The following is a 26,117-nucleotide window of genomic DNA, read 5'->3' as shown; positions in this document are numbered from 1 at the left end:
AGAATAAATAAATAAAAATCGATTAAATACAAATATTTGTTTCTAGTCCATATAATTTGCTGCCGAAGCATTAGAAACCGGTTCACTCTTTTTTCGAAGTGTCCCATATTGATAATTCATATTGATATTTTAATCTCAAGTCCAGAAAAATAAAAAACTTTTTTTATTAAAATACATGCATTTGAATATCACATGCCATCGTACAGATAGTGCATAATTGCTTACCATCGTATTTTCTCGGAAACGTTCGTATTTGTCATGCTACTTCAACCTCAGTACTTTTTGTACCGAGACTGACTGAAATAGCAAGACACGTTCGTACGTTTCCGTGAATATACGATGGAAAATAATTATACACTACATATAAAATAATCATTGTGAACGATCACTTCGTAAGCTTTATTACCGAGACATAAGGTCCACAGTTAAAGGTGTTGCTGTCTATAATGAATAAGGGTTAAATTCAGCTCATTTACCTTATCTTTAATCGATGAATGTAAGTCGTAAAAGTCGCTGTATCTCCTATAAATATGCCATTTCTCGTTATCTGACACTCTCGTCACTGCTATAGCGTAGATTCCAATTGTCTTCCCTTTGTCTTGCATCAAAGCTACAAGGAAGGTATCAGGTTATTAACGCCACGATATAAAAACCTTTTCTACACGATTAACACAATAAACATTAGATTTCAATGAAAATGAAACTTTTTTTAGAACATAACACTCGCACATATTTTGTTCAGTTGATTTGCGGTCAAGAGTTTACAAAATAATACCCAGCCATTTTGTATGATGGGTTTTAGACGATTGTTGTTATAAGTACGAGCCCCACACTCTCGATAAAAGCACCTGAGAAAATCTTGTCACCTATTTAGATAGAGAGCATTCCTCGGGTGTTTCGGGTGTAGCGGGCTTTAAATTTCTTTTTTTCTTTAACACATTCACTGCCCCCGACGCACATGTGCGTCCACCGTCATACAAGTTTGTTCCTAGGCCACGTCCCCTGGCAGTGAATGCGGTAATGAAATACCTTTCTACATGATTGATATAAATGATTAATTACCTGTTTCAATGATTGACGCTTGCAATGGAGAGGTGAGATTCTTTGCGTTTTGACTGATGTTTGAGTGAGACAGCGACATATTGCTTGTGTTGGGAGAAGTCAAATTTGACGGTCCTGAAATGTTAAGATTTTTTTTTTCACGTACATAATACTAAGGTATGCTAAGGTATGTACAGTGGCGTTCAAAAGTGCATGGATATATGTCGACCGTAATGCTTTAATATTACGGTTGAAACATCTCCATGCACTTTTGAACGCCAGTGTACATAATATTGCAGTATTCAAAAACACAGGGTGAAATGCTCTCCTAGAGTCCGTAGTGGCCGCCGTGATTATGATTAACTCAAAATATCATCTCAATCAGAGGACCCCTGAGCAAGTGCGACTTAGAGTAACATACAAGTTTCAAAGTTTCGTTTTAATAACATTTATAATTACTAGTTCAACTTATTCAACCTGTATTCAACTGAATCTTTTGCAAGATAATGTTTTAATTATAATTGTAATAATTTGAACAACTAAGAGAGCGAGGGGGAAACTAACCTGCACCTTCGTTGATCATTTTCTGGGCCAAATTCCCCACAATATCAGACCGGGATCGGTTGTGTCTTGCACCAGGCACTGGTAACGTGTCTACTCCTGTTATGAAAACAACATATTATCACTGACGATGTACATAGAGAATATGTACATAAGGTACAGTCGAAAGTTTTAATTTATGAGTTTTATGACCCATTTTGTACCTTGTCACAGTGACAATAGTATGAGGTCTCTAGCGACTTTAATATTGATTGTCACAAGGTACGAAATGGGTCATAAATTAATACTTTCGACCGTACTTAACTTTAGTAAAAAAAAAAGATCAGCTTACGGTTTGTGAAATTTCACGCTTAAAACAAAACTAAGAAATAAATAAGGTTCGACAGTAGGTACTATAAGACCTTATTGTTTAATTTGAATCATTGTTGCTAGCGTCGAAGTCATACCCACCATCAGGGAAGTATTCATGAAAACTCTCTACTATATTCATTTATAATATGTATCTAGCCATTTCGGTAATCAATAAAGAAAATTTCAGTAAAGAAATATATTCGTCCAAAGCGAATTAGGTACTTAGCTACATTTATTAGTTTCCGAGAACTAACCAAATGCTACTTCAATTTACATCTATAATCTAAGTACCAACTGACACTAAAGATACATATTAAGAAAACACCGTGCCGGCAAAATAAAGCTACATATCACTACTAAAATCGTAGGTATGTGTGCAATCGAAATTTATATTTCGTTTTTGTTTAATTGGAAAATCAATTTCTAAGAATTCAATATTAAAACTGAAAATATTCTTCCTAGATTGCTGAAATAAATATTGAAACGTGGTCAAATGAGATGGTTATTTTTCCAATAAAAAAAAAACGAGCTACAGTGACAGTTACTTGTCGCGATTTTTTGTAATGAATACTTTTTTTCTATAATGTGTAATTCTGCTGGCACTATGATGGTATTGTAGCCACCATCGTTCCAGTCGGTTCCCTAACGTAAGTATCCACTTTTCTATACAATTAGTATGGCATTTAGGTACTTAAGTTGGGGCACCGACCATACTACAAAACCGCAACGAAATACCAAATTTGCATTTAGGCAGCGTATGGCTCCTGTCGCACGGTGGTCTTCTAGCGACGTTGCGCGGGAAGGTGGAGGCCTTATTCGTCCACTGGAGCTTGTCAGTTTTGTGAAACAACTTGGGAAACGTGCTGAGGCACGACTTCAATAGTCTCTTGCATTTGCCTGGGTGGGCTTGGTGACAAATACTATTATTGTAAGACGCATGTTGACTAAATGTTATTATAGTTATTGTCGATCTATACTATTTTGATGAGGATTACATATCCATATGGGACCTGCATTGAAGCCTCATCACAATAAGAAATGAGAGTAAATGGCACAAGGGTGTGACGTCACACCCTAGTCGGAGCCGTCCTCACGTATCGAAAATCATTAAAAAATTAAAAATGTTATTGTACCTAATCTTATTAGTGAATGTCTATCAATAGGGGGGGGTGTTTGATTTGTAGTGGCAACACAGGAGTGTCCAACATATACACGCGATTTATTAATTTTAAGTTTAATTTTCCGATTGAGACTACAAAGTGGGTAGACTATCCAACACATTGAACAGCATGGCGTAGCACCCGCTTCTTGGCAAACAGTTTTAATGTCAAGTTTAAGTTTTCTTTTGAAGCTATAAAATGGGAGCCTCCTACGCGCACTGTCCCTAAAGTTATCTAATATATTTTAGTGAATATCTTACCGCTATATTTCTTGGTGTCTTTGTCATCTTTTTTGATTTCGCTGAAAATAAAAGTTTAACATGTGATCGAGAATTTTTAGAATAAATAAACGTATTTTTCTTCATTTCTTGTTTAAATTAATAAATTCAGTAGTAAATACCTGTTAGCAGTTGAGTCCTGTTCTCCGTTCGTCATGCAATACAATTGCCACGAATAATCGTCCTAAAATTAAACAATATAGGTACTTCCAGTTATTAACAAACTTAATTAATAGGTAGCCGGTAGCCGTCGGACTGGTGGTCAGATATTTTTTTTTTTTAATCGTTACAATGTTTAAGGCGGTAGACTGCAAACGGGAACCAATTTGAACACTAAATCTCCATTCGATTTTTACTTCATGTTTTAAGACTAAAGTTCGAACGTCAATTTTTTTTCGTGGGGATGGTTTCCATTTACAAAACTACGAGAAAACTCATACTATTCCAGACCCAAACTATCTCAAAGAATAAAAACTCACCTGAAGGGCATCCCAAACACATTTGTACACTTCATCGAAGCATATAACGGGGTTGTTCGTAAACTCCTCTCCCTCCGTATTGATCTTTCTGACCAACTCCGCGTAACAGTTGTCCGGGAGACCCAGCACGCTCACTCGGCTCGGAGACAAGTACGTGTCGCAAACTTCTAAGGCGGATGACCGAAGCTTGTCGATTACTAGTTTAGAGGACTGTATTGAGTCTGTAAATTGGAAATTTAAACTTTATGTTTGTGTAGTAAGGTTGCGTTTTATGCGTTGTGCGTTGAATTCAGCATAAGGTTGCGTCTATTTTATGTCTAAGCGCCACTTGCACCATTCCACTAACCCGGGGTTAACCCGTTAAACCGTTAATCCAGTGTCAAATTGTACTGGTAAGTGGTAACACTGGTAACTATGGTAAGTTGATCCAAATGAAACTATACATTGATTGGAAAATGACACTAGACTGTAATCGCATATAAGCATATTGAATGTTTTTCTAATGAAATATAAGAGTTGTTGAATATAGAAGAGATGTAGAGTCTGAAAAAAATTGGGGGTTTTGATAGTCGAACTTTATGGCAATTGTCAATTAACCAAATTGTCTTCGTTTGAGAATGAAAGTTTTTGCACAATGTATGAGGTGATCGACTGTACGGCAACATGGTTCAGTTGTCATTGTTGTCAAATTCGAGGCACGAATTTCTTTTTTAGACTTTACTCCTCTACTATTAATAACTCTTTACCATACTATATCTAATGATTACCTAATAGCAAGCAGTACAGGCTAATCTAGAATACCTATTTTGCAGAATAGGCCTACCTCTGTTTGATAATGTTGACATCCTCCGAAATAGAGTCACTTTAAATTATAAAACTATTATTACAATTACAAGAATTTACAAACATAAAAACCACCATGACTTAACTAGAATTTATCCGTTTTTTCCAGGTATTTTTGTAATTCTAACTAAAAGCTAATATTACTAATATTTTTAGTTATTAGTATAAGCTTCTTTGTGTTTTTCGTAACAATATCATGAATTTACTGATAAATCCAAAATAATCACAACAAAGCATGATTTTAAGTTATTTTATGAACCAATTTATGCTACGTTATAACTGTTATAAGTAGAAAGAAATGGTAATTAAAAAAACCGGACAAGTGCGAGTCGGACTCGCCCACCGAGGGTTCCGTACTTTTTAGTGCTTAGCTATCACGGTTCATGAGATACAGCCTGGTGAAGACGGACGGACGGACAGCGGAGTCTTAGTAATAGGGTCCCGTTTTTACCCTTTGGGTACGGAACCCTAATTATGTTTAAAACCGACCTGCTTCATTGAGTTCTATGTCTAGTGTGTACTGCGCTTGGGACCTCCAGTTCTCTTGCGCTCGCAGAAATTTCTCGGATCTAATCACTTCTTCGGACAATTTCACTTCTGTGGCGCTGCTGGTTCCTAAAGAGGAAGTTTAATAATAAACGTCAGCTGCTGCTCCGTTGGCATATTGAGAAAGTAGTAGAAACATAAATTAAATTATAGCCATTTGCTAATTTTTTTGTATATGTAGGTAATAGGAAGCAAACGAGCGTGCGAACCGCCGCATGGTAAAGGTGGGTAGTTGAAAATTACATATAATATAAGTACAAAGCTCAAATTACACATGAAAAAATACAGAAAAAATGCAAACATGCTTCTAAATTTACCTTGAGGACCTAAAGTGGCTTTTCGGGCTTGTAGGATCCTAGTGAGGTATTGCAGTGAAGACAGCTTCTGCCGATCTTGCAATTCCCACTCTCCGGCACTATCTCTCGAATGCTAGAATCACAACAACGTGCCCCTTATTTTGACATCCAAAACAGATTGCGCCGTACTGCGCCATATATTTTGCGGTCACGGAATTGTCAAACGTCAACTTTTAACAATCAGCTAGAGTTACCGCAAAATGTATGGAGCTGTACAGCGCCATCTCGTTTACCTGTCAAATTCGAAGCAGTAATTCGATTTTACACATCTTACTCAATCGATGTATTTTTGGTTAAAGCGAGTATTTTTTCTTTGTCTTTTAGCTTCAGCTAATAGCAACTTTATATCTTTGCAATTAAGTTAGCGAATTATCAGTCAACAGTGTGGACGATGATACGTTTGTTACGCAAGAAAATAATTGGTCGCTAGTCGCTGTAGATCACTGTTACCAATAAAATGTAATTTAAAATGTTAAGTTAAAAATTCTTACAAGTTTCTGTATGTCTTTCTGCACCATTTCCAGCGTGGCATCTAGTTCCTCGGCGTCGCCGCAGCACCTTATCACTGTGAGGAACTGCTCTGACGGCAGAACCCCGTCGCGACAACACTGAAACAAATATAATCAACACCGTCGTCCATTAAAAAGGTATCGTCTAAGGCGGTCTTCACACTTAGAGCATTTAGTAACTGGAGATGTCATCACTGTAATTTTCTTCACGAAACGAGTCTGCCGATTTTTGCGGGGGAGGGGACGTCAAATGTATTGCTATTTCAACATGATTTGTACGTAACGTACAAATAGACATGTCAGTCCATACAAAAGTTTGCACAATTGTGCAAGTTTTTCGGCAGAGGGGTAAGCTCTTAAAGGCGACTCCAGTTATAAATGCTCTAAGTCTTCACATCATGAAAAATTCCCTTGTGCAAGCGGAACCACGCCACGCTATATTCATATGTCCACAGAGCTGACAGACCGGAACAAGGTGCGCATCTAAATCAATGTGACAACCGCGTAAATCCAAGGCAACCGCATTAATTCTCAAGAATAGGGTGAAGTTGTAGAGAAAAATACGGAAACTGACCCCCACTATCATGTAGGATACATAATATATCTTGGAAGAGAGAAAGAGTGATACACGTGGATTGGGGAAATTGGGAATAGTGCGAAAGGGCACAGGGCACAGGGCGAAGAGCAGGTCAAACTGGACACCCTCTTGGGTCACGAGCCCGTACCATTTAGGTCGCTTTGCAACCCTATAATTATTATTCTTACACTACTGAGTACTTTGTTAGTGACTGCAATGGTTATAATATATCTGTTGCGTGCCTTGCCTGTTAAATTTATCTATTCAATTGGAGCCTTCAGATTTAAAGCATTGTAAAGCCTGATGCCTTTTTGACACGGCTAATATAGCCACCGAAGCCACCGAAATATAATTAAGTATACTTATATAGCGAGTTTCACACTCACCGTCCTAATAATGGCTCTGTTGATGTTGTCCGGATCGCTGCGCAGGACCACCACAGGTCGCAGAACCACCGAGGACAGTAGATCAATGAGTAACACTTTCAAGGCGTAGCATTTCCACACTTCCTCGGGGGCTACTAGGTCGATCACGGCTAATATGCACAGCCACCGAAATGTAATTAAGTATATAACGAGTTTCACACTCACCGTCCTAATAATGGCTCTGTTGTTGTTGTCCCGATCGCTAAGCAGCGCCACCACAGGTGGCAGAACCACCGAGGACAGTAGATCAATGAGTAACAGCTTCAAGGCGTAGCATTTCCACACTTCCTCGGGGGCTACTAGGTAGATCACGGCTAATATGCACAGCCACCGAAATATAATTCAGTATATAACGAGTTTCACACTCACCGTCCTAATAATGGCTCTGTTGTTGTTGTCCGGATCGCAGAGCAGCGCCACCACAGGTCGCAGAACCACCGAGGACAGTAGATCAATGAGTAACACTTACAAGGCGTGGCATTTCCACACTTCCTCGGGGGTTACTAGGTAGATCACGGCTAATATGCACAGTAGGGTGGAGCGAAATCCAAAATTCTTCAATGTAGCAATGGAACCCCTCTAAAAGGTTGTCTAATTTTTTATTATTTAAGGGAAAAATAATAAAAAAAATATTGGTGTATACTTTTAGCCCTCTACTATTCGATTATATATAGCAATATATGTATATTTTTAATAAATTTAATTTATGCTTATTTTTTTTATAACAAGTTTTATTCATTAAATAACATATTTTTCTTACAAATATACTCGATTCCTACTTATTTTTGTTTATAACGTATATTTTTATGACACGGTAAAACCACGTATTTAGAGGTTTTATGAAAAATGCCCTTTAACCCGGATATTGTGCACAAATTGGAGTTTGCAACCCATAACAGAATCGTGAAAACTATTTTGAACATGATAAGATAATAAAAAGAATACTAATATGAGTATATATATGCCTAACATACGTGTGAACATGACCCAAAAAGGGCGTAAGCGACGCCGAAGGGCGAAATTTGACGCATATTTAAACATATAAGTAACCCTTTTTTTGCAGTAAAATGATACTTTTCGTAATCAATAACATCGTTACTTTGACACAAGACTGTCTAAACAAAATAACTCATATCATTTTTTTACACTGTAGCATTTTCCTTGTTTTGCATGAAATTGCTGTTTAATGTGAAAAATTGAAATTATATTATTTCATAAATGTGACGTTCCACGGGAAAAGGTACCTTATGAGGGTTTCTAGTTTCGGAGATATTAAATGTTTTGTAAAGAGGTGAAAAAATGCTCAATTTTTTTTTATTGTTTGATCTGAAACCTTAATGCGTAACGTTTGTTTACCTGTTTTTATTTTTGTTATAAGTTAGTTATAAGCCTAGTAATGTCGTCTCAGAGTTTAGTAGAAAAGGTACCTTATGGAAAAAAGATTGAAAATTCCCAAAAAAACTAGTCAATACGGGAAAAGAAGTTTGGTAGAGAACTGTATTAGCATTCTGCAAAACTAATTTGATAATTTCAGTTCTGGTTGGGGCGCCTCGCAAATATTATAACCGTACATAGACCGACATCACAAATCCAAGTAGACTGCTATTATACCAAAGTTACTCTCGTCAAGTCTTTCTTAACTAGAATAATCTTCATTTGGTTTGGTCGCATGCAGTAAATCAGCCATTGGTTTGCTGAAAAATGCCAATACCCGACGCATTACCTTATGGAATATCTGAGGTCATTGAACCTCAATGCCGCTTATCTTCAATAGCAACCGAAATATATTATTGATAAGAAATAGACGATTTATACCATCTTAACCCCAAAATATTATTAGTTTATCCTAACTGTTCCATCATCATCATGCCTCATCATGTAACTTGACCACAAGGTACCTTTTCATTACATACAAATTATTGGTCTTTTTTAAGATTATTATGACGAAGAACTAATTAAATTGGGGGCAGTTTAATGTAAATTAATATTTTCTATTCATAAAAGATAAACTATAATATGATTGATATTTTGTAGTGATGTATTATTAGATTTATTTCCATAAGGTACCTTTTCGTAAATGTATGGAGCAAATACTGTTATTGTTATGTAAGTTTAAAGTGGCATAAGGGGTTAAATATAGTATTTAGTTGGGGTTTTAGGATTTATTTCATTTGAATGACAGAATTTCTTTCATATGTGCTCAGAAAAATTGATTGTGTGTCACATTAAAAGTAAAAATATTCAATTTTGTGATTTTATATGAAAAAGTCAGAAAATACATTTTCACCTCTAAATCGGTATTGTTTTTTGCTTAAACTGTCTGTCAGTGTCGTTTTCTAATAGATAAAATTTAAATCTTGAGAGCTCATTGCAATCAATCGTGAAAATGAAATAAAACTTTATTTTCAAGAGATTGGTTAGTACACACATAAATCAGTCGATATCAAAAGTTTCTATTTGCATTACAGAACAAGTCGCAATATTTTTTTAATCTCAGATATATAAGGCATTATTATTTGTAGTCAACTATGTAACTTACTTCAGGAACATAGTTTTTTAGGCGGCTAAACTTAAAACTTCTCTATCGTAAAGTTGCTCATTTCACAACATTATTTTCAAAAAATCATATCTCTGTAACTACGCAACCTAGAAGGTTGATCTTTTGTGTTATCGATAGCTTATTTATTGTAGATTACTGGGGTATGCATAACTCCATACCCGCCATAAGGTACCTTTGACCGTGGGACGTCACAAATATTGAATAATGCACTAAAATTTTGGTAATAGCTTATTATACGCTTATTAAGTATTATATAATTTCAATAAAATGTACACATATTAGTGAAATAGTATATTTTAATAATTGATGAAAATTTACCTTTATTAATTTCTTTAGCGGCTGAGTAGAGGGCTAAAAGTAGTGTTGATTTTGAAACTTGATATAATTACTATAATCTACATGACAAACTGCAACTTTTGGTACCGGTTCCACATCGATAATCAAATTTTTATTTTTTTCCTTACAACGACGCTCCACCCTAATGCACAGCCACCGAAATGTAATTAAGTATATAACGAGTTTCACACTCACCGTCCTAATGATGGCTCTGTTGATGTTGTCCGGATCGCTGAGCAGCACCACCACAGGTCGCAGAACCACCGAGGACAGTAGAGCAATGAGTAACACTTTCAAGACGTGGCATTTCTACTAGGTACCTAGATCACGGCTAATAGGCAGCCACTGAAATATAATTAAGTATATAACGACTTTCACACTCACCGTCCTAATAATGGCTCTGTTGTTGTTGTTCGGATCGCTGAGCAGCGCCACCACAGGTCGCAGAACCACCGAGGACAGTAGATCAATGAGTAACACCTTCAAGGCGTGGCATTTCCACACTTCCTCTGGGGCTACTAGGTAGATCACGGCTAATATGCACAGCCACCGAAATATAATTAAGTATATAACGAGTTTCACACTCACCGTCCTAATAATGGCTCTGTTGATGTTGTCCGGATCGCTGAGCAGCGCCACCACAGGTCGCAGAACCACCGAGGACAGTATATCAATGAGTAACACTTACAAGGCGTGGCATTTCCACACTTCCTCGGGGGTTACTAGGTAGATCACGGCTAATATGCACAGCCACCGAAATGTAATTAAGTATATAACGAGTTTCACACTCACCGTCCTAATGATGGCTCTGTTGATGTTGTCCGGATCGCTGAGCAGCACCACCACAGGTCGCAGAACCACCGAGGACAGAAGATCAATGAGTAACACTTTCAAGGCGTGGCATTTCCATACTTCCTCGGGGGCTACTAGGTACCTAGAACACGGCTAATAGGCAGCCACCGAAATATAATTAAGTATATAACGAGTTTCACACTCACCATCCTAATAATGGCTCTGTTGTGTTGTCCGGATCGCTGAGCAGCGCCACCACAGGTCGCAGAACCACCGAGGACAGTAGATCAATGAGTAACACCTTCAAGGCGTGGCATTTCCACACTTCCTCTGGGGCTACTAGGTAGATCACGGCTAATATGCACAGCCACCGAAATATAATTAAGTATATAACGAGTTTCACACTCACCGTCCTAATCACGGCACTGTTGATGTTGTCCGGATCGCTGAGCAGGACCACCACAGGTCGCAGAACCACCGAGGACAGTAGATCAATGAGTAACACCTTCAAGGCGTGGCATTTCCACACTTCCTCGGGGGCTACTAGGTAGATCACGGCTAATATGCACAGCCACCGAAATGTAATTAAGTATATAACGAGTTTCACACTCACCGTCCTAATAATGGCTCTGTTGATGTTGTCCGGATCGCTGAGCAGCGCCACCACAGGTCGCAGAACCACCGAGGACAGTAGATCAATGAGTAACAGCTTCAAGGCGTGGCATTTCCACACTTCCTCTGGGGCTACTAGGTAGATCACGGCTAATATGCAGCCACCGAAATATAATTAGGTATATAACGAGTTTCACACCCACCGTCCTAATAATGGCTCTGTTGATGTTGTCCGGATCACTGAGTAGCGCCACCACAGGTCGCAGAACCACCGAGGACAGTAGATCAATGAGTAACAGCTTCAAGGCGTGGCATTTCCACACTTCCTCGGGGGCTACTAGGTAGATCACGGCTTCGGACACTTCGCATAGTAATGCTGAAAAATGTATTGCAAAGGACGGGTAAATTTTAAGCACAAACGGGACACTTTGTGGTTGTAGAAATTTCAATTTTTAACCCTTTACCAAGGCAATATCCCTTATATATATTTCCCACATACGGCACTTCAAACATACACGTTTTTTTCGATGCGTAAGATGACATTCGATTGTCATTTTTGAAATGTCAGCCTGGTAATGGTAAAGGGTCAAAGCATTGATTTTTCTTAGGTGTGCATGTGCATGGTATGATCTGGATCAGTTTAAAATGAAACTTGGCTGAATGTAGACATAAATTTTGCTCCTGTTGCCGCTTTTCCTTATTCTGTGTATAACACACGTATGTAACCTCGGAAAAACTGTTTATATATACTAGGGTGATTCACTTTTGTATGGAGTAAAAAAAGTTGTAATATTTTTCCTGACTTTGCTCACCAATGGAGCCAGAGGATATTTCAATTTTCAAAAGAATCGAATAACGTTTAGAGGTTGCACAAGTTGAAAAGGCAGAGTGAGAACCCCATACATTGCGTGAAAATGAACTATGTTCTAAAATGACAAAATATAATGAACTGATAGTAAAATCGAATGAGAAAACTGAATTTTGCGTCTAAAACACGATAAAAGCACTTTTCATTTGGAAACAGGTGGAAAAACTGAAAAATCTTAATTAGAACATTTATCGAGTAACCAAAATCCAAGTTTATTACTAATTTTAAAATTTATTTATATGTAGAAGGTTCAGTATCACACTACTCTCCGCTTTGATGGTAGCCGCTTAAACCATTTTCTACCCTCCGATGTAGAGTCGTTGGTTATTTGAAAAATTTTTGTTGATGTTGTGCAACCTCTAAACGTTGACCGATTTTAATTTCTTTTAACGTATAATATTTTTTTATCAGTTAGAACAAGAATTCGAGCAAAGTCAGATGAAAATCGAAAATTCGGAAAAATGAAACACCCTAATATATACTTTTTTGCGCGAAAATACATACAGTAGGTATTGAATAAGTTTTCGGATGTATAGTAACATAACATTAGTAAGGGGTTGTGCACAAATCACGCGAGGTGTTTTCGGCTACTTCGAATCGAACCTCGCGCGATTTGTGCACAAGCCCTAACATACGGTTATACGTGGGAAGGAAGAATTGTCTTCATGTATAACTATTTCTTACCATATTCCTTTTTAGGATCGGTGCAAAAAGCGTCGCGGCAGAGCTGTCTGTTCTCTATTGAGGTTTCCAAATCGAAGAACAAGTCAGTTAATGATTTCCCACTTAAATCTTCGGAGCTATCGTAAAATTTAGACTTTCCAAATGTTTGCGTATCTGGAAAAACGCCGTTGGTTAAGTTTATTGTTGTTCAGGTCTGACCTGCTAGCATGAGTTGCGTTCTCGCGCGACTCCATACTTCTAGAGCGCGACTTTCAGTATGGGATTGCGCGCGAGAACGCAACTCATGCTAGCCAGTCTGAAGAATGCGCAGTCTGTCTGCGAGTCCGTCTAGGCTAACTTTGCATCAACTTCTAAATGACAGTGTAGAAGTACTACATATAGTCAGGTGACAACCAAAACTCACTAGTAACTAGGTACCACAAGTTCACAGCCATAGTACTACGAGGGCCACACTGAAAGTTTTGCGTAACTTTTGAATAAAACCATTTATAACCATAATAAGACATTTATTGCTTGTCAAAATATTTCCCCTTACATTTTATGCACATATTCACTCGCTGGGATCATTTTTGGAGGTATGAGGCCCATTCACTTGACTGCATGTTTTCGACGTGGTGATGAAACATACTGCCTTATCCGGGGTCTTAAATGTCAAACCCCTCATTAAATCCTTAATTTTGGGAAACAGATAGAAGTCACAGGGTGCAAGGTCTGGAGTATAAGCCGTATAAGTGACATATTCCACGTTTTCAGAATTAAAAAATGCTTTTGTCTTTATTGCGGTATGGGGGGATGCATTGTTATGACGCAGGAGGATGCGGCTTCTCGGTCGTCTCTCGCGGACTTTTTCAATGACTGCGGGCAGACAAATGGTAGTGTACCACTCAGTATTTAACGTTCTTTTATTATTTAAAAGTACGGTACAAATATGACCCGTTAAAAAAAAAACAAACGATCAAAATGTTTGGCAACGCTTTTGGCTTGTTGAACTTTTATGGGCCTCCTGTCACCTTTAAAGGACCCATTCACTGGACTGTTGCTTTTTTTCCGGATCGTAGCAGTAAATCCAGGTTTCATCTCCTGTCACGATGTTATATATCGCATTTGAACTTCCTTGCTTATACTTACGCAGCATTTCTCGGCACCAGTCAACAAGTACCTGTTTTTGGACTGAAGTTAATTCGTGAGGAATCCACCGACAACAATGCTTCCCGACTTTTAAATATTCTTGTAAAATCTTTTGTATTTGTCTCATACCTATCCCTAATTGTCCTGAAATTTCGTCATAGGTGATTCGTGGGTTTTCTTCAATGAGTCGTCTCACAGCAGCCACGTTTCCTTCAGTGACCGCGGTCGACAGTTGACCTTTACGAAAATCATTATCTAGAATAATACGGTCTCTACTAAATTCATCACACCAACGCCTCACGATGCTCAGATGTGGTGCTTCAATCCCAAAAGCATTTTGAAGGCGAGCACTACACTCTTACGGAATAAGCGAACTTTTAAAATCATACAAAATCATAGCTCTAACATTTTTTCGCGTTAAAGCCACGTTCAACGCAAGTGATTTACTTTGATAAGCCATTATAAACAAAAGACGATCGATTTGTCGCCAAAATTTATCACATTCCATAATCAAAAGCCTGTATTTTTTTTAAATATACAATTCGTAATTTAAATGTTTACCAGTGGCCAGTAGTGCAAAACATTCAGAGTGGCCTATGTATATTAGTACCGAAACATGGTTGATTTTCGTTTAATTATTTTTTGTAATCTCATTAAATACTCGCAACTGTCACACTGCTCTTTCACATTCTGGATTCAAGGTTAGATAATCAGATTTAAACTTTAACCTCCTGAGACTAAATGTACATTACAATGTACATATTCGTGCAATCTAATTTGAACCTTTCATGAACCAAATAAAGTAGCATTTCTTTTGTTTCATTGCTTTTTAATACAAACAAAATTCGTTCTTATTTAGTTACTGAATAAGGTTCAAATTTAAAATTCGAAAACTTTATATGGTGGGTCCTACAGGTTAAACATACCTGGGGGCCAGGACAAATCTGTGTCACTCTTATTCCTCCTATGCGTCTTCTTTTCCTCCTTCTTTGGACTAGGTTTGCCGTTGCCATTTACCTCTTTAGCAGCTACTAGATCTATGTGCTTCAACCTCACTCTCGACTGTTTGAACAACTTTAGGTGCATTGTTAGCTCCTCAGGAAATTTCGTCGAGAGGAGGTGAATCCAGTCCACGCTTTTTACTCTGGAAAAGATAACATTTTATACCGTGACACGTCTCGTGTCAAAGGAATTTGAACCTTCTATAGATGTATATACAGTGGATACTACAGTAGCGCAAGCAATCGAATGCGCGCGGTACGCGACTGACATTTAAATATATGAAATACGAGTATATGCATAGAAGCACCCGAAGACGCAACCCGTAAATATGTATTGTGTAATAATTTTATGAACTAAACATTTGCAGCAAAACGAATATGTCAAATGCTAACATATTTATATTTAAAAATAATCATATCATCAAGTTATTGAGTAATGTATAACAAACCTTTCTTGAGAGTATTATCGTAATAGCAAAGAGTTCATTAGATAAGCATTAATTATGTTTCCCAGCGGATATTAACCTCTTTATAATTACATGATTTATATACAATGTTATGTTCAAACAAATATTTATATCTAGGAACATTTATGATTTATACACAAGGCACATTATTCTTATTAGTCTGTCAGTAACAGGGGTTTTTTTTTTTAAACACTGACAAAGTTAAAAATGAAGGTAAGGACACTTTTGGCCAGGCATCTTTGTGCAATTGGTTCCACCATAGCTTTGAAACTAATGAGGTATTTTTATGGATCAAGTAATAAAAGCTAAATTTTAACTTAGCAACTCCCGAAGAGGAGGTGCTATACAAAAACCTTCTGTGAGTAGGTTAAGGTTCTTGTCTTGAACTTTAAACTTTATTAAATTTGAATATTGTTAGCCTTACGAAGCAAGCAAGGTTTACTAGAAGATCTTAAGTGGGAAACCATGAGCCTGAACGTAAGCAATTTTAAAGCTTCCAGTACACTATTTTCTTATTAGGTTGGAAATGGGTCTGGAAATACCGCTAGCACCAGTTTTTTCCACAGTTTAACTGTATGAGTCAGGAAGTTAATGGGCAGGATGTAAATGGATTTAAGCAAAACTCACCTATTGGCTACATTAGCACTTGTAGAAATCACCAATTTTTTTATTGAATGGCTTGTGAACTCTTCATCATCAGTCAAGATGCCGTACCATGTGGTCACATAGTCATTTATGATGATAGTGATGATTTCATTCAGGAAGGAGTCCACTGTATCACTGCCAGTAATGCGCTGGTCAAATTTTGGCAAAGGTTGGTTGGATTTGAATAGCTCTAGGATCTGAAATATAGAATATACATTAGTTAATAAACTTAAAATTTTAACTGAATATTTTGTAATCAAATATATCAGAAGTCACTTCATTACAAAAATTAACAAAGTATAAAAAAATATAGTGCAGAAGAAAGCTTTAACACTGCAATATTATTTTTATCAGCGTGCTGCAATTAAGATACCTATCTACTTTACCAACAACTTATTAGTGGCAAAGATTTATGAAAATGTAATACTTATAATGATATCCAAATATAATCTAACATGTGAACATTCGGATGATGTGAATGGAGTCCACAGGAGTAACAGTTATTGTCTAAATTTATGAAAATGAGTATGATTGGGAAATTTAAAGCACTTTTCTAGAACAACTTTACCACCTGAATCAATGTACAACCGATAACAGGTCATAAACCCGTATAAGGTTAATGGTAAGACACCATACCCAACACCATAGCAAATCTGCTAAAGCTCACCTTTGGGGACTGGATAGAATAATTTGTTCGCTGCAGTGGGTCATCCAGGCAATTTATGTCTACGTTGAAGATTTTCTTGTCGTCATAATTTAAGTAAAGAATGGTAAATATACTGTAAAATAAATATTATTGACAAATCACAGTCATTGAAAGGTCGAAATTAGATTCATGGATATTTTATATGGAATTACAGTATTTTCAGTTAAAATAAACATACTTACCCTGCCAGAAACGAGACCACAAACGAAAGAATTGTTAAATACCATCCGAATCCAAACAACCCTATCACTATCACGGAAATTAAACCAAACCACCCACCAATTCTTAATGCCATTGTGTTTTTGAGATCCTACAGTTGCAGGACCCTAATTTAGTTACATTAGAACGAAGAAAAATATAAATAATTGAAAATATCAGTGAAATCAACTTAACACTACGTCCCTAAAACACTACAATTTCCAAATGTCAATAGAAATACAACGTTGTTTTATCAAGATTGATTGAATCATCGTAAACCATACTAAGCTCTAACTACATGTAATAATGATAAATTTTGATTCACAACCAATAACATTTTGTGAAAATAGGGCGACGTTTTCGTCAACAAAAGTTATTCAAAACAAAAGCGTCTATTGATAGACGTCAACGCAGCCAAAGGTCAATGGCGTTTACGGAGATAGTTTGCAAGACATCCATTAAATTATCTAGAATCGATTGGAATAAAATTGAGAATGGCTAAAACATGAAAACAGTATCACATTCCACAGTTTTGCTTTTCTCATTACGTGTGTAACTTCAACAGGGTCATTAGTCAGATCAAAAAGTGTCACACGCTAAAAGTGTTTACAGACGGCCGCACTAGACCGCGAACTTGGTCACCAAGGTCGCGGTGCGGTAGTCTGTTACGGCCATGGAGTTATAAGAAGGAGTGAACTGTCACTTTTTTTGCCATACTAAATTGAACCTTATCACAGAGCCAGAAAGACGTTCGTACCAGTACAGAGAAAACGGTCCACTTGAGATAGCAAAGGTGGGCCGCGGTGTCTCACTCGCACATGTTGCCAATGTTAAAAATATACCATTGTGGTTGTGGACGACGCACCTTTTTATACGTTTACTTTTTATAATTTTATTGTAATTTTGAATTCCTTTGTGCCTTTAATTTTACAATAAAATTATAAAAAGTAAACGTATAAAAAGGTGCGTCGTCCACAACCACAATGGTATATTTTTAACATTGGCAACATGTGCGAGTGAGACACCGCGGCCCACCTTTGCTATCTCAAGTGGACCGTTTTCTCTGTACTGGTACGAACGTCTTTCTGGCTCTGTGATAAGGTTCAATTTAGTAGGCTAAATAGGCTCACTAAGCGCGAAGTGTTAGCTCACGTCATGCGGGTTTTCGATCCACTCGGTATCCTGGCGCCAGTTGTGATTATGGGTCGCATCATGTTCCAAAATGCGTGGCGTAAGGGGATCGATTGGGACGAGGAGCTGTCGCAAAGTGACAGTGCAGCATGGAGACTCTGGTTCGACGATTTAATTGCAATTTCTGGTTTACAGATTCCACGCTGCTACTTACTTAGCGAATTAAAAATTGATAAGTGTGAACTTCATTTGTTTTGTGACGCGAGCGAGTCGGCTTTCGCTGCGGTTGCATATTGGCGGTTTGTCTTAGAAAATGGTGAAGTGAAGCTGGCTCTTATATGCAGCAAAGTCCGCGTAGCTCCTTTAAAACAAATCTCCATAAATCGCTTAGAGCTCCAAGGAGCGTTGATCGCAGCCCGTCTCGCTTCTACGATTTGCGAAGCACACAGATTCAAGCCTATAAATCGTGTATTCTGGTGCGATTCTATGACCGTTTTGGGGTGGCTTCGAAGCGAGGCGCGCTTATTTAAACCATTTGTTTCTCACAGAGTAGCCGAGATTGTGGAAATAACCGACGTTAAACAATGGCGATGGGTGCCAAGTCAACTCAACGTAGCCGATGATGCTACACGCATCAAGCGAGTGTCGTTATCTCCAGAATCGCGCTGGATTTCGGGTCCTGAATTTTTGCTCTCTTCGGAGTGGCCCAGTGAGCCCAGTTCACCAGAATATCCAGGCATGGAAGAAGAGAGCAAACGTGCAGCGCGTCCTGATTTAGTTCATCTCATTAGTGACGTTGAAAGGCACGAGCCAGTCTCAGCCGATCCTAAACGGTTCAGTTCTTGGGTGAGGCTGGTACGCGCAACAGCCATAGCTCACAAGTATTTGACGTTACTTAGAATCCGTTGCCTAGCTAGAAGGGGGCTAGGTGTAAACAATTTATTCCGCTTAGAGGGGGGCTTGTGTAGTTTTGTGTTTCAGCCATCCAACCAATGGCAACAGTTCGCTGCCCCGCGCTCTGTGCGGGAATCTGCCGCGGGCCTGACCGCCACAGATCTTCGCCTAGCCGAACTCCACATCCTGCGCCAGTCCCAGTTGAACACATTTCCTGACGAGATGGCCAGCCTACATAGCCATCCCGCACAGCTTATGCCACGCACCAGCCGTTTATCCAAGCTATCGGTGACCATCGGAGACGACGAACTTATGCGTTTGTCTGGCCGTATAAGGGCAGCGTCGCAAGTACGGGATGAGATGAAAAACCCCATCGTGCTTGATGGCAAAGATCTAGCTGTGGGCCTGCTTGTCGAGCACCACCATCGCAGGGCTGCCCACGGCAACACGGAGACCGTGGTGAACGAGCTGCGACAAGATTACCACCTATTGTCGCTAAGAAGTACCGTCCGCAATATCACCTATAACTGCTTATTTTGCCGAATACGCCGGGCCAAGCAGTTTCCACCCGTGACGGGAGACTTACCGGAAGCACGCCTTGGACACCACAGACGGCCGTTTACATTCACAGGGCTGGACTACTTCGGCCCAATACAAGTTACCGTTGGCCGAAGACGCGAAAAAAGATACGTCGCCCTGTACACCTGCCTCGTGGTACGCGCAGTCCACTTAGAAATCGTAGACAGCCTCACAACCGATTCTGCGATTATGAGCCTCCGCAGATTCACCGCTCGAAGAGGTACCCCATCCGAGCTGTGGTCGGACAATGGAACTGCTTTCGTGGGTGCCAGCCGGGAGCTTCGACGCTTATACGACGACGCTACGTCCCAGTTCGCTGCTGCGCAGAGAATCAACTGGCGTTTCATCCCACCGGCGGCGCCGTTTATGGGTGGCTGCTGGGAGAGGCTTGTGAAGAGCGTGAAAACTGCACACAAGGTGACTCTCACTGAGCGAGCTCCAACTGACGAAGTGCTACGTACGCTCTTGGCTGAGGCGGAGGCCTTGGTAAATTCGCGGCCACTAACTCATGTTTCCGTCGACCCTCAGAGTGAGGAATCACTAACGCCCATGCATTTTCTGTTGGGTTCGTCTTCGGGACGCCCACTTCCAGTCACATCATCAGAAACGGACCTCCTATCACGAACCAGCTGGCGTAAGGCTGTCGGATTATCAGAGCATTTTTGGCGCCGCTGGTTAAAAGAATATCTCCCGACGTTAACACCCAGACGTGGTCGAGGTGAGGTTCCCCAAATAGCAGTCGGAGACTTGGTGCTCATTGCGGACGGTAATTCTCCAAGGGGTTCCTGGCCCCGTGGACGCATTACTGCTGTCTTCCCAGGTCCTGATGGCATCATAAGAGTTGCGGATGTGCACAGCCTTGGAGGTGTTTTGCGGCGGCCCCTGCGGAAGCTGATCAAGCTCCCCCTTTAATGAAAAAGGGGGGAATGTGGACGACGCACCTTTTTATACGTTTACTTTTTATAATTTTATTGTAATTTTGAATTCCTTTGTGCCTTTAATTTTATGTTCCTTTTGACACCATATTTTTGTTCAGTCTTCTCTCAGGTTTCATGAAATAAATTACTATACTGAACCAGTGCGCCTTTTATCATTAACAGTGGTAGTATTTATATCAATATACTACTAAAATTAAATACCTTCTTATATTATTTAAGTGCTATATTCAGAGTACGGTTCTGATATCTTTTAGGAAATTTGTAAATAATTATGATGTCAATATTATTAACTGATTTAACCAAGCATGTGCACAACAATAAAAAACACTAATTTTGATATGGTAGACATTGTAGTAGTAAGTTTGAATATTAATTGGTATCCCTAACCTGATGACATATTTACAAAACACGTGAATGCAAAATTTCTTAAAAATGGTGAAGAAATGTTGCGTTAAAGGTTGTGGGAGTGAAATAATTTCTAATTGTGTAATATCGTTTCACAAGGAAGCCACAATTATTACATTTTACGATAAAAATACAAGTTAGACATTGTCAAACTCATTAGGGTGACCATGATGTCGGCACGATGAGAACCAGTTTACCACTTCCTTTATGGTTTTACACAATTCTTATTACGTACTTAAACGTAAGTTTTCATAAATAGGTATGTATTTATTTCGGCATGTTTAAATTGGTGAAATAAGAGCCAATACAGAATAAATAATTGCAAAAATTGAAATCCAAAGTCCTTAAACATTACAGACACATTTATAAATTGTTATAATAATAAAAAAACACATAGATTATAAAAGAAAAATAGAAGTTTATCGTAATTTACTGACTTTTGGGACGATACCAGAAACGTTACTGGGAATTTAGCCCTCATAAGCACGAGCGCTTTTTCAACGCGCGTTACAAAAGGGGTTGAATCCGTTCACACGCTAAATTCGATTTAACGACCAACGCTTAAAGTCGAAAAGAAAAAAAGGCTTGATAAAAAGCGCCACCACCATCGTGTGAACAAATACACATGTTTCCATTTGTTTCATTCTAACGCGCTTTTTTAACGCGCGTTGAAAAAGCGCTCGTGCGTATGAGGGCTTACCCTCTTTGGAAAATTTACTGGGAACGGCACATCACTAGTTTCTTTACATTTCACGACTCTTCTCTTTTAGCCCCCTCCAGACTATCCGCGTGAATCGCAGGCGAAGCCGCGAACGCGAGTGTGGAGTCGATTTCGCTGTCTGCGAAAATCGCCTACACACTCGCGTTCTCGGGTTCGCCCGCGATTCACGCGCATAGTCTGGAGGAGGCTTTTCACACAGATGGCCTACCACCGTGAACACCGAAGTTCGCAAATTACGGGCATCTTTCTCTTTTACTCCTATAAAGGAGTAATTACAGTGACAGAGAAAGATGCTCGCAATTTGCGAACTTCGGTGTTTATGGTTTTCGGTGACGCCGAAATAATTTTTAGCTTGTAAAGCCCCCTCCAGACTATGCGCGTGAATCGCGGGCCAAGCCGCGAACGCGAGTGTGGAGTCGATTTCGCAGGTCTGCGTTCAGGACTCCACACTCGCGTTCGCGGCTTTGCGCCGCCATTCGCGCACGAGTGTGGAGGAGGCTTAAGATTTTTACTATTGTACGTATGTTAGTTTGTAAGGTATGTATCTATGGGCCTTAGTCGCCTGATAATAAATGATATTTATTTTTTTAATTTAATTTATGCTCCAGTGATAAGCGTCCTAGTTAAAAACTATAACAAACGTGCGTAGCGGATCCACGCGACCCTGAGGCAGTGGCGGATTTGCTCTAAGGCCGAGTAGGCCCGGGCCTAGGGTGGCAGTCTATATGATGGGTGCTGAGAAAGGGGCGTCTAGTGCTTGCTACAGGGCCTGGGCACTATGCACGAATAAGAAAATATCCTGGCCAAACTATATATTCAATGTTATCCTAATATCCCACATACATATGACTTATGGTCACCCTAATTAGAAAGAGATGCAACGGCCCACCTTGACTTCTCATGTGGACACACTTTTTGGCTAATGTACTCTGTCCGGTTTACTCTCTAGGTCCGTGGTTACGGCTTATACACCGACGACGCTGGGGTCTCAAATAAAATAATCTTTCGTTTCTTTCATATTTCTACCAAAAGAAATTCAATCCTATTTATTATAAAATAGATTCAAATTTAACTTTGACAGTTAATGTTGAGCGGAAGTTCATCATTTATTTTGTAATACTCAGTTAACTGTTGTGAGTTAGTATGTGAGCTTATAAGAAGATAAACTTGGTCAAGCAGATCTTGTCAGTAGAAAAAGGCGGCAAATTTGAAAAAAGTAGGCGCGAAGGGATATCGTCTCATAGAAAATTTGAATTTCGCGCCTTTTTCTACTGACAAGATTTGCTTGACCATCATTATCTTTTGGGCATGTTTAAGATCCGCAAATAAATAGTAATGGAAATAAACGTAAATAAAACTACAAACACGTAACAGCATTTTGGTTTACTGAAATACAACACAATCACAAGAACTGTTTATTTATTATATATTACAGATTTAAATAGTCCGAGACTACCTAATAATACTAGTATAGTATAATAATTTTATTGTCAAACATGTCAAAAAAATTACACAGGTGGTACTTGAGAGGTCTAATAAAAAGAAAATGTTAATTATAAATGCAGTTTTTGGATACATATATTATTGGATATCAACCAAATATTGGAGACCTCTTATACTATAAGCAAAGAATTATTGATTATAGAAGAGTTATAAGTTAAAGAAAAAACTGTGTCCCGAGGTTGAGATAAGTTTTGTGGCAACTAGAGTTACCGCCTAAATCGCGTGTAAAGAGCCGTACAGCCACATCTACCTACCGCGAAAACGGACGGAGAAAAATGCCCGCAATTGACGAACTTCGATTTTCGCGGTTATAGCCCTGCTTCAGCTGCCAAGTTCGAAGCATCAATTTGTCATAGACTTTATTCTTCTACAAAAACTAACTCTTTGCTTTATTTTAACCACTCATGGGTATAAAATTAAACAATATTATTATTGCACGAGTAGTGCATGGCCTGCATATTTCTAAACCGATACCAGAAAACTAGTGGAGTTATGACTTTAGGTACCGTTTGTACTGATTAAATAACTTAAAAATACAATAATACATTTCTCTAATTACAAGGACTAAATAAAGTAGGTACCTACGTGTACTTCTCAAAGTTACAATAGGAAGTGCGTTAACAATATTAACTATAATTATTATTGTGTGCATAAAAATACAATTTTAACATTATTTATTTCCCAATTCCGTTGTTTGATTTATTATCACAATATATCTTTTTACATCATAATTCATAATAGATCCTTAAATTAAAACATACATAGTAAATTCTACAAAAAAATAACAGATGACTTTTACTGCAACATAATGTAATGACTGATTTTTTAGTTGCAGGTATTTTTTTGATATTTTATACGTAACTATGATATTATATCAGCAAAAAACTTTTGAACTATTACGGAAATATGCATTTATGATCAGATCCTAAAACATAATATGAGAAATGTACAGATGTAACAATTTTGTCACCATGCAAATTGTTGTTAAATTTGTTGACGTATGTAGTAGGCCAAATTTGCCTAAGGCTGCCATTCCACTGAGGCGAAGATGAGAGGAGACGAAACGATACGTGCTATTGGTTGATTCTCCAATCATCTCCTCCTCCTACTCAGTGGAAAGGTAGCCAAAATGAACGCTCCAAGCAAATCCGCTGCATTTGACGCTGTTGACGCTGCCACTTGCAACGTCAACGGCCATTCGATGCTGCTAAAGTCACAAATGGCTACGTCTGTAAACCTCCATAAACCGTACACGGCGGGAAGAAGTTGATAACTCGAGATATTCTACTGAAGAAATTTGAACTTAAAATTAAATTACATAAGGTTCAAATTTCTTCATTTTTTTCCCGCCAGATATCAACTTCTTACCGCCGTGTACGGTATTTTCGTCAGTGACCGCCTTTTATGGCATAAATGGAAACCATTATGAATGTGTTTTGATATTCGAATTTACACAATGATTCCATGAATTTATATATTTTATAGACCTATAAACATGTAATAATTGCACAATTCTGGACAGTGACAAAGGCAACTCTAGGCTAATTGAGAGACAAGGAAATAATATCGACTACTAATCGATGTAGCAAGCAAGAACATCTCATACTTTTTGTAGGTAATTGATGACACCAGTGGCCTATTTTATAAAGCTACAAGCTACAATTTACAAGCGGAAGTCTCGTTCTAACACATAGGGTTAGAAAGAGACTTCCGCTTGTAAATTGTAACTTGTAGCTTTATAAAATAGGCCACAGGACTTCTATCTCTCTATGGTCGGTCCCTCATTACTGAGGATCGTGGTCACTGGAACCCCTCAAATAAACAATCTGTCTCCATCGGTTGCGGTCCAAAGTAGCCCTCACTACTTGATGTAGCTTGGAAGTGGCGGTGGCTTCCTTTATGTGGTCAGACCAAGGACTTCTATAGCGAGGGTTAAAGTGGCGCCATCGGGCAGAGATGAACTTTTCACAAAGATTAGCAGACTAAGGGCCACTTGCACCATTCACTAACCCGGGGTTAACCGGTTAAACCTAGAGTTACCATCAGTGGCGTAGCTAGGCGTGGGCGAAGGGGGGCCGTCGCCCACGGCCTCGCGCCCCAAGGGGGGCCTCGCGCGAGGCCCTTTCGGACACAGTAAAAGAGAAGGCCCTCGCAGATGTGATTTCGCCCACGGCTAGATTCGTTCACGGTACGCCACTGGTTACCAGTACAATTTGACACTGGGTTATCGGCTTAACCCTGGGTTAGTAGGATGGTGCAAGCGGCGCTTAGAGCCCCATCACACTAGCGCGCTCGCGGCAAAATTATTGCTGTCTCTCTGCTGCAAATCGCCAGTGTGATAAGGCTCTTAATTTTATACTCGTCTCCATCTAATGTAATGGTACTAAAGGTAAGTACATATTTTACTATAAAATGAGGGCAGTACAATTTCATAGATAATAAAATTTGACATCTGAATTCTAGGAAGAAACATTATTCATATTTATTTCTAATACAAACTTAATTGGCTACAATGCATTCGAGGGTTACGTTACGCGAATAAAACAATAGAAGCGTTATTGCTCCAAAATTACATTACTAACCAACAACCTTTCATTTCGTTCAGATCTATCCGAAATACAATTTTAAAAATGGCTTTTTTAAGTATTTTTAGAAGCATTGTTTTCATCGAGGTTCTATAAAGACGATACAGTGCGAATTATACAGATATCTATTGTAAAATATTATGAAAAGGTCATTGATTAAAAAAAAACCGGGCAAGTGCGAGTCGGGCTCGCGCATCAAGGGTTCCGTACCATAATGCAAAAAAAACGGGAAAAAAAT

The 26,117-nt window shown here is 38.8% G+C and overlaps 1 protein-coding gene and 1 long non-coding RNA gene across 3 annotated transcripts in view; both read right to left on the bottom strand.

Moving 5' to 3' along the window:
- LOC134792761 (sorting nexin-13-like) overlaps positions 1-17,332 on the bottom strand; it is a 30,109-nt gene extending 12,777 nt beyond the window's left edge. Inside the window, exons 1-16 of one of the 2 annotated variants that reach the window (XM_063764078.1) lie at positions 17,108-17,332; positions 16,887-16,998; positions 16,202-16,416; positions 15,033-15,250; positions 12,979-13,131; positions 11,630-11,802; positions 6,107-6,223; positions 5,577-5,688; positions 5,203-5,328; positions 4,694-4,732; positions 3,871-4,091; positions 3,514-3,575; positions 3,374-3,414; positions 1,606-1,701; positions 1,063-1,176; positions 477-610 (exon numbers count right to left, since the gene is read on the bottom strand). In XM_063764078.1, the coding sequence (XP_063620148.1) occupies positions 477-610; positions 1,063-1,176; positions 1,606-1,701; positions 3,374-3,414; positions 3,514-3,575; positions 3,871-4,091; positions 4,694-4,732; positions 5,203-5,328; positions 5,577-5,688; positions 6,107-6,223; positions 11,630-11,802; positions 12,979-13,131; positions 15,033-15,250; positions 16,202-16,416; positions 16,887-16,998; positions 17,108-17,220 (2,046 nt within the window). In that variant the 5' untranslated portion in view covers positions 17,221-17,332. The remainder of the gene's footprint in view (positions 1-476; positions 611-1,062; positions 1,177-1,605; positions 1,702-3,373; positions 3,415-3,513; positions 3,576-3,870; positions 4,092-4,693; positions 4,733-5,202; positions 5,329-5,576; positions 5,689-6,106; positions 6,224-11,629; positions 11,803-12,978; positions 13,132-15,032; positions 15,251-16,201; positions 16,417-16,886; positions 16,999-17,107) is intronic. The other variant, XM_063764080.1, reaches the window with a different exon arrangement.
- A 5,827-nt stretch (positions 17,333-23,159) lies between these two features.
- LOC134793227 (uncharacterized) lies at positions 23,160-26,028 on the bottom strand. Its single transcript, XR_010144516.1, has 2 exons — positions 25,213-26,028; positions 23,160-24,930 (listed from the first exon to the last, which is right to left on the bottom strand). It is a non-coding gene; the product is annotated as an uncharacterized LOC134793227 (long non-coding RNA).
- Positions 26,029-26,117: the final 89 nt, after the last annotated feature.

This window comes from Cydia splendana, chromosome 8 (assembly GCF_910591565.1).
Source record: "Cydia splendana chromosome 8, ilCydSple1.2, whole genome shotgun sequence".
In the NCBI taxonomy this organism is placed as follows: domain Eukaryota; kingdom Metazoa; phylum Arthropoda; class Insecta; order Lepidoptera; family Tortricidae; genus Cydia; species Cydia splendana.
The sequence above is the reverse complement of the archived record's forward strand: the minus strand, read 5'-3'. Positions and strand labels throughout refer to the sequence as shown.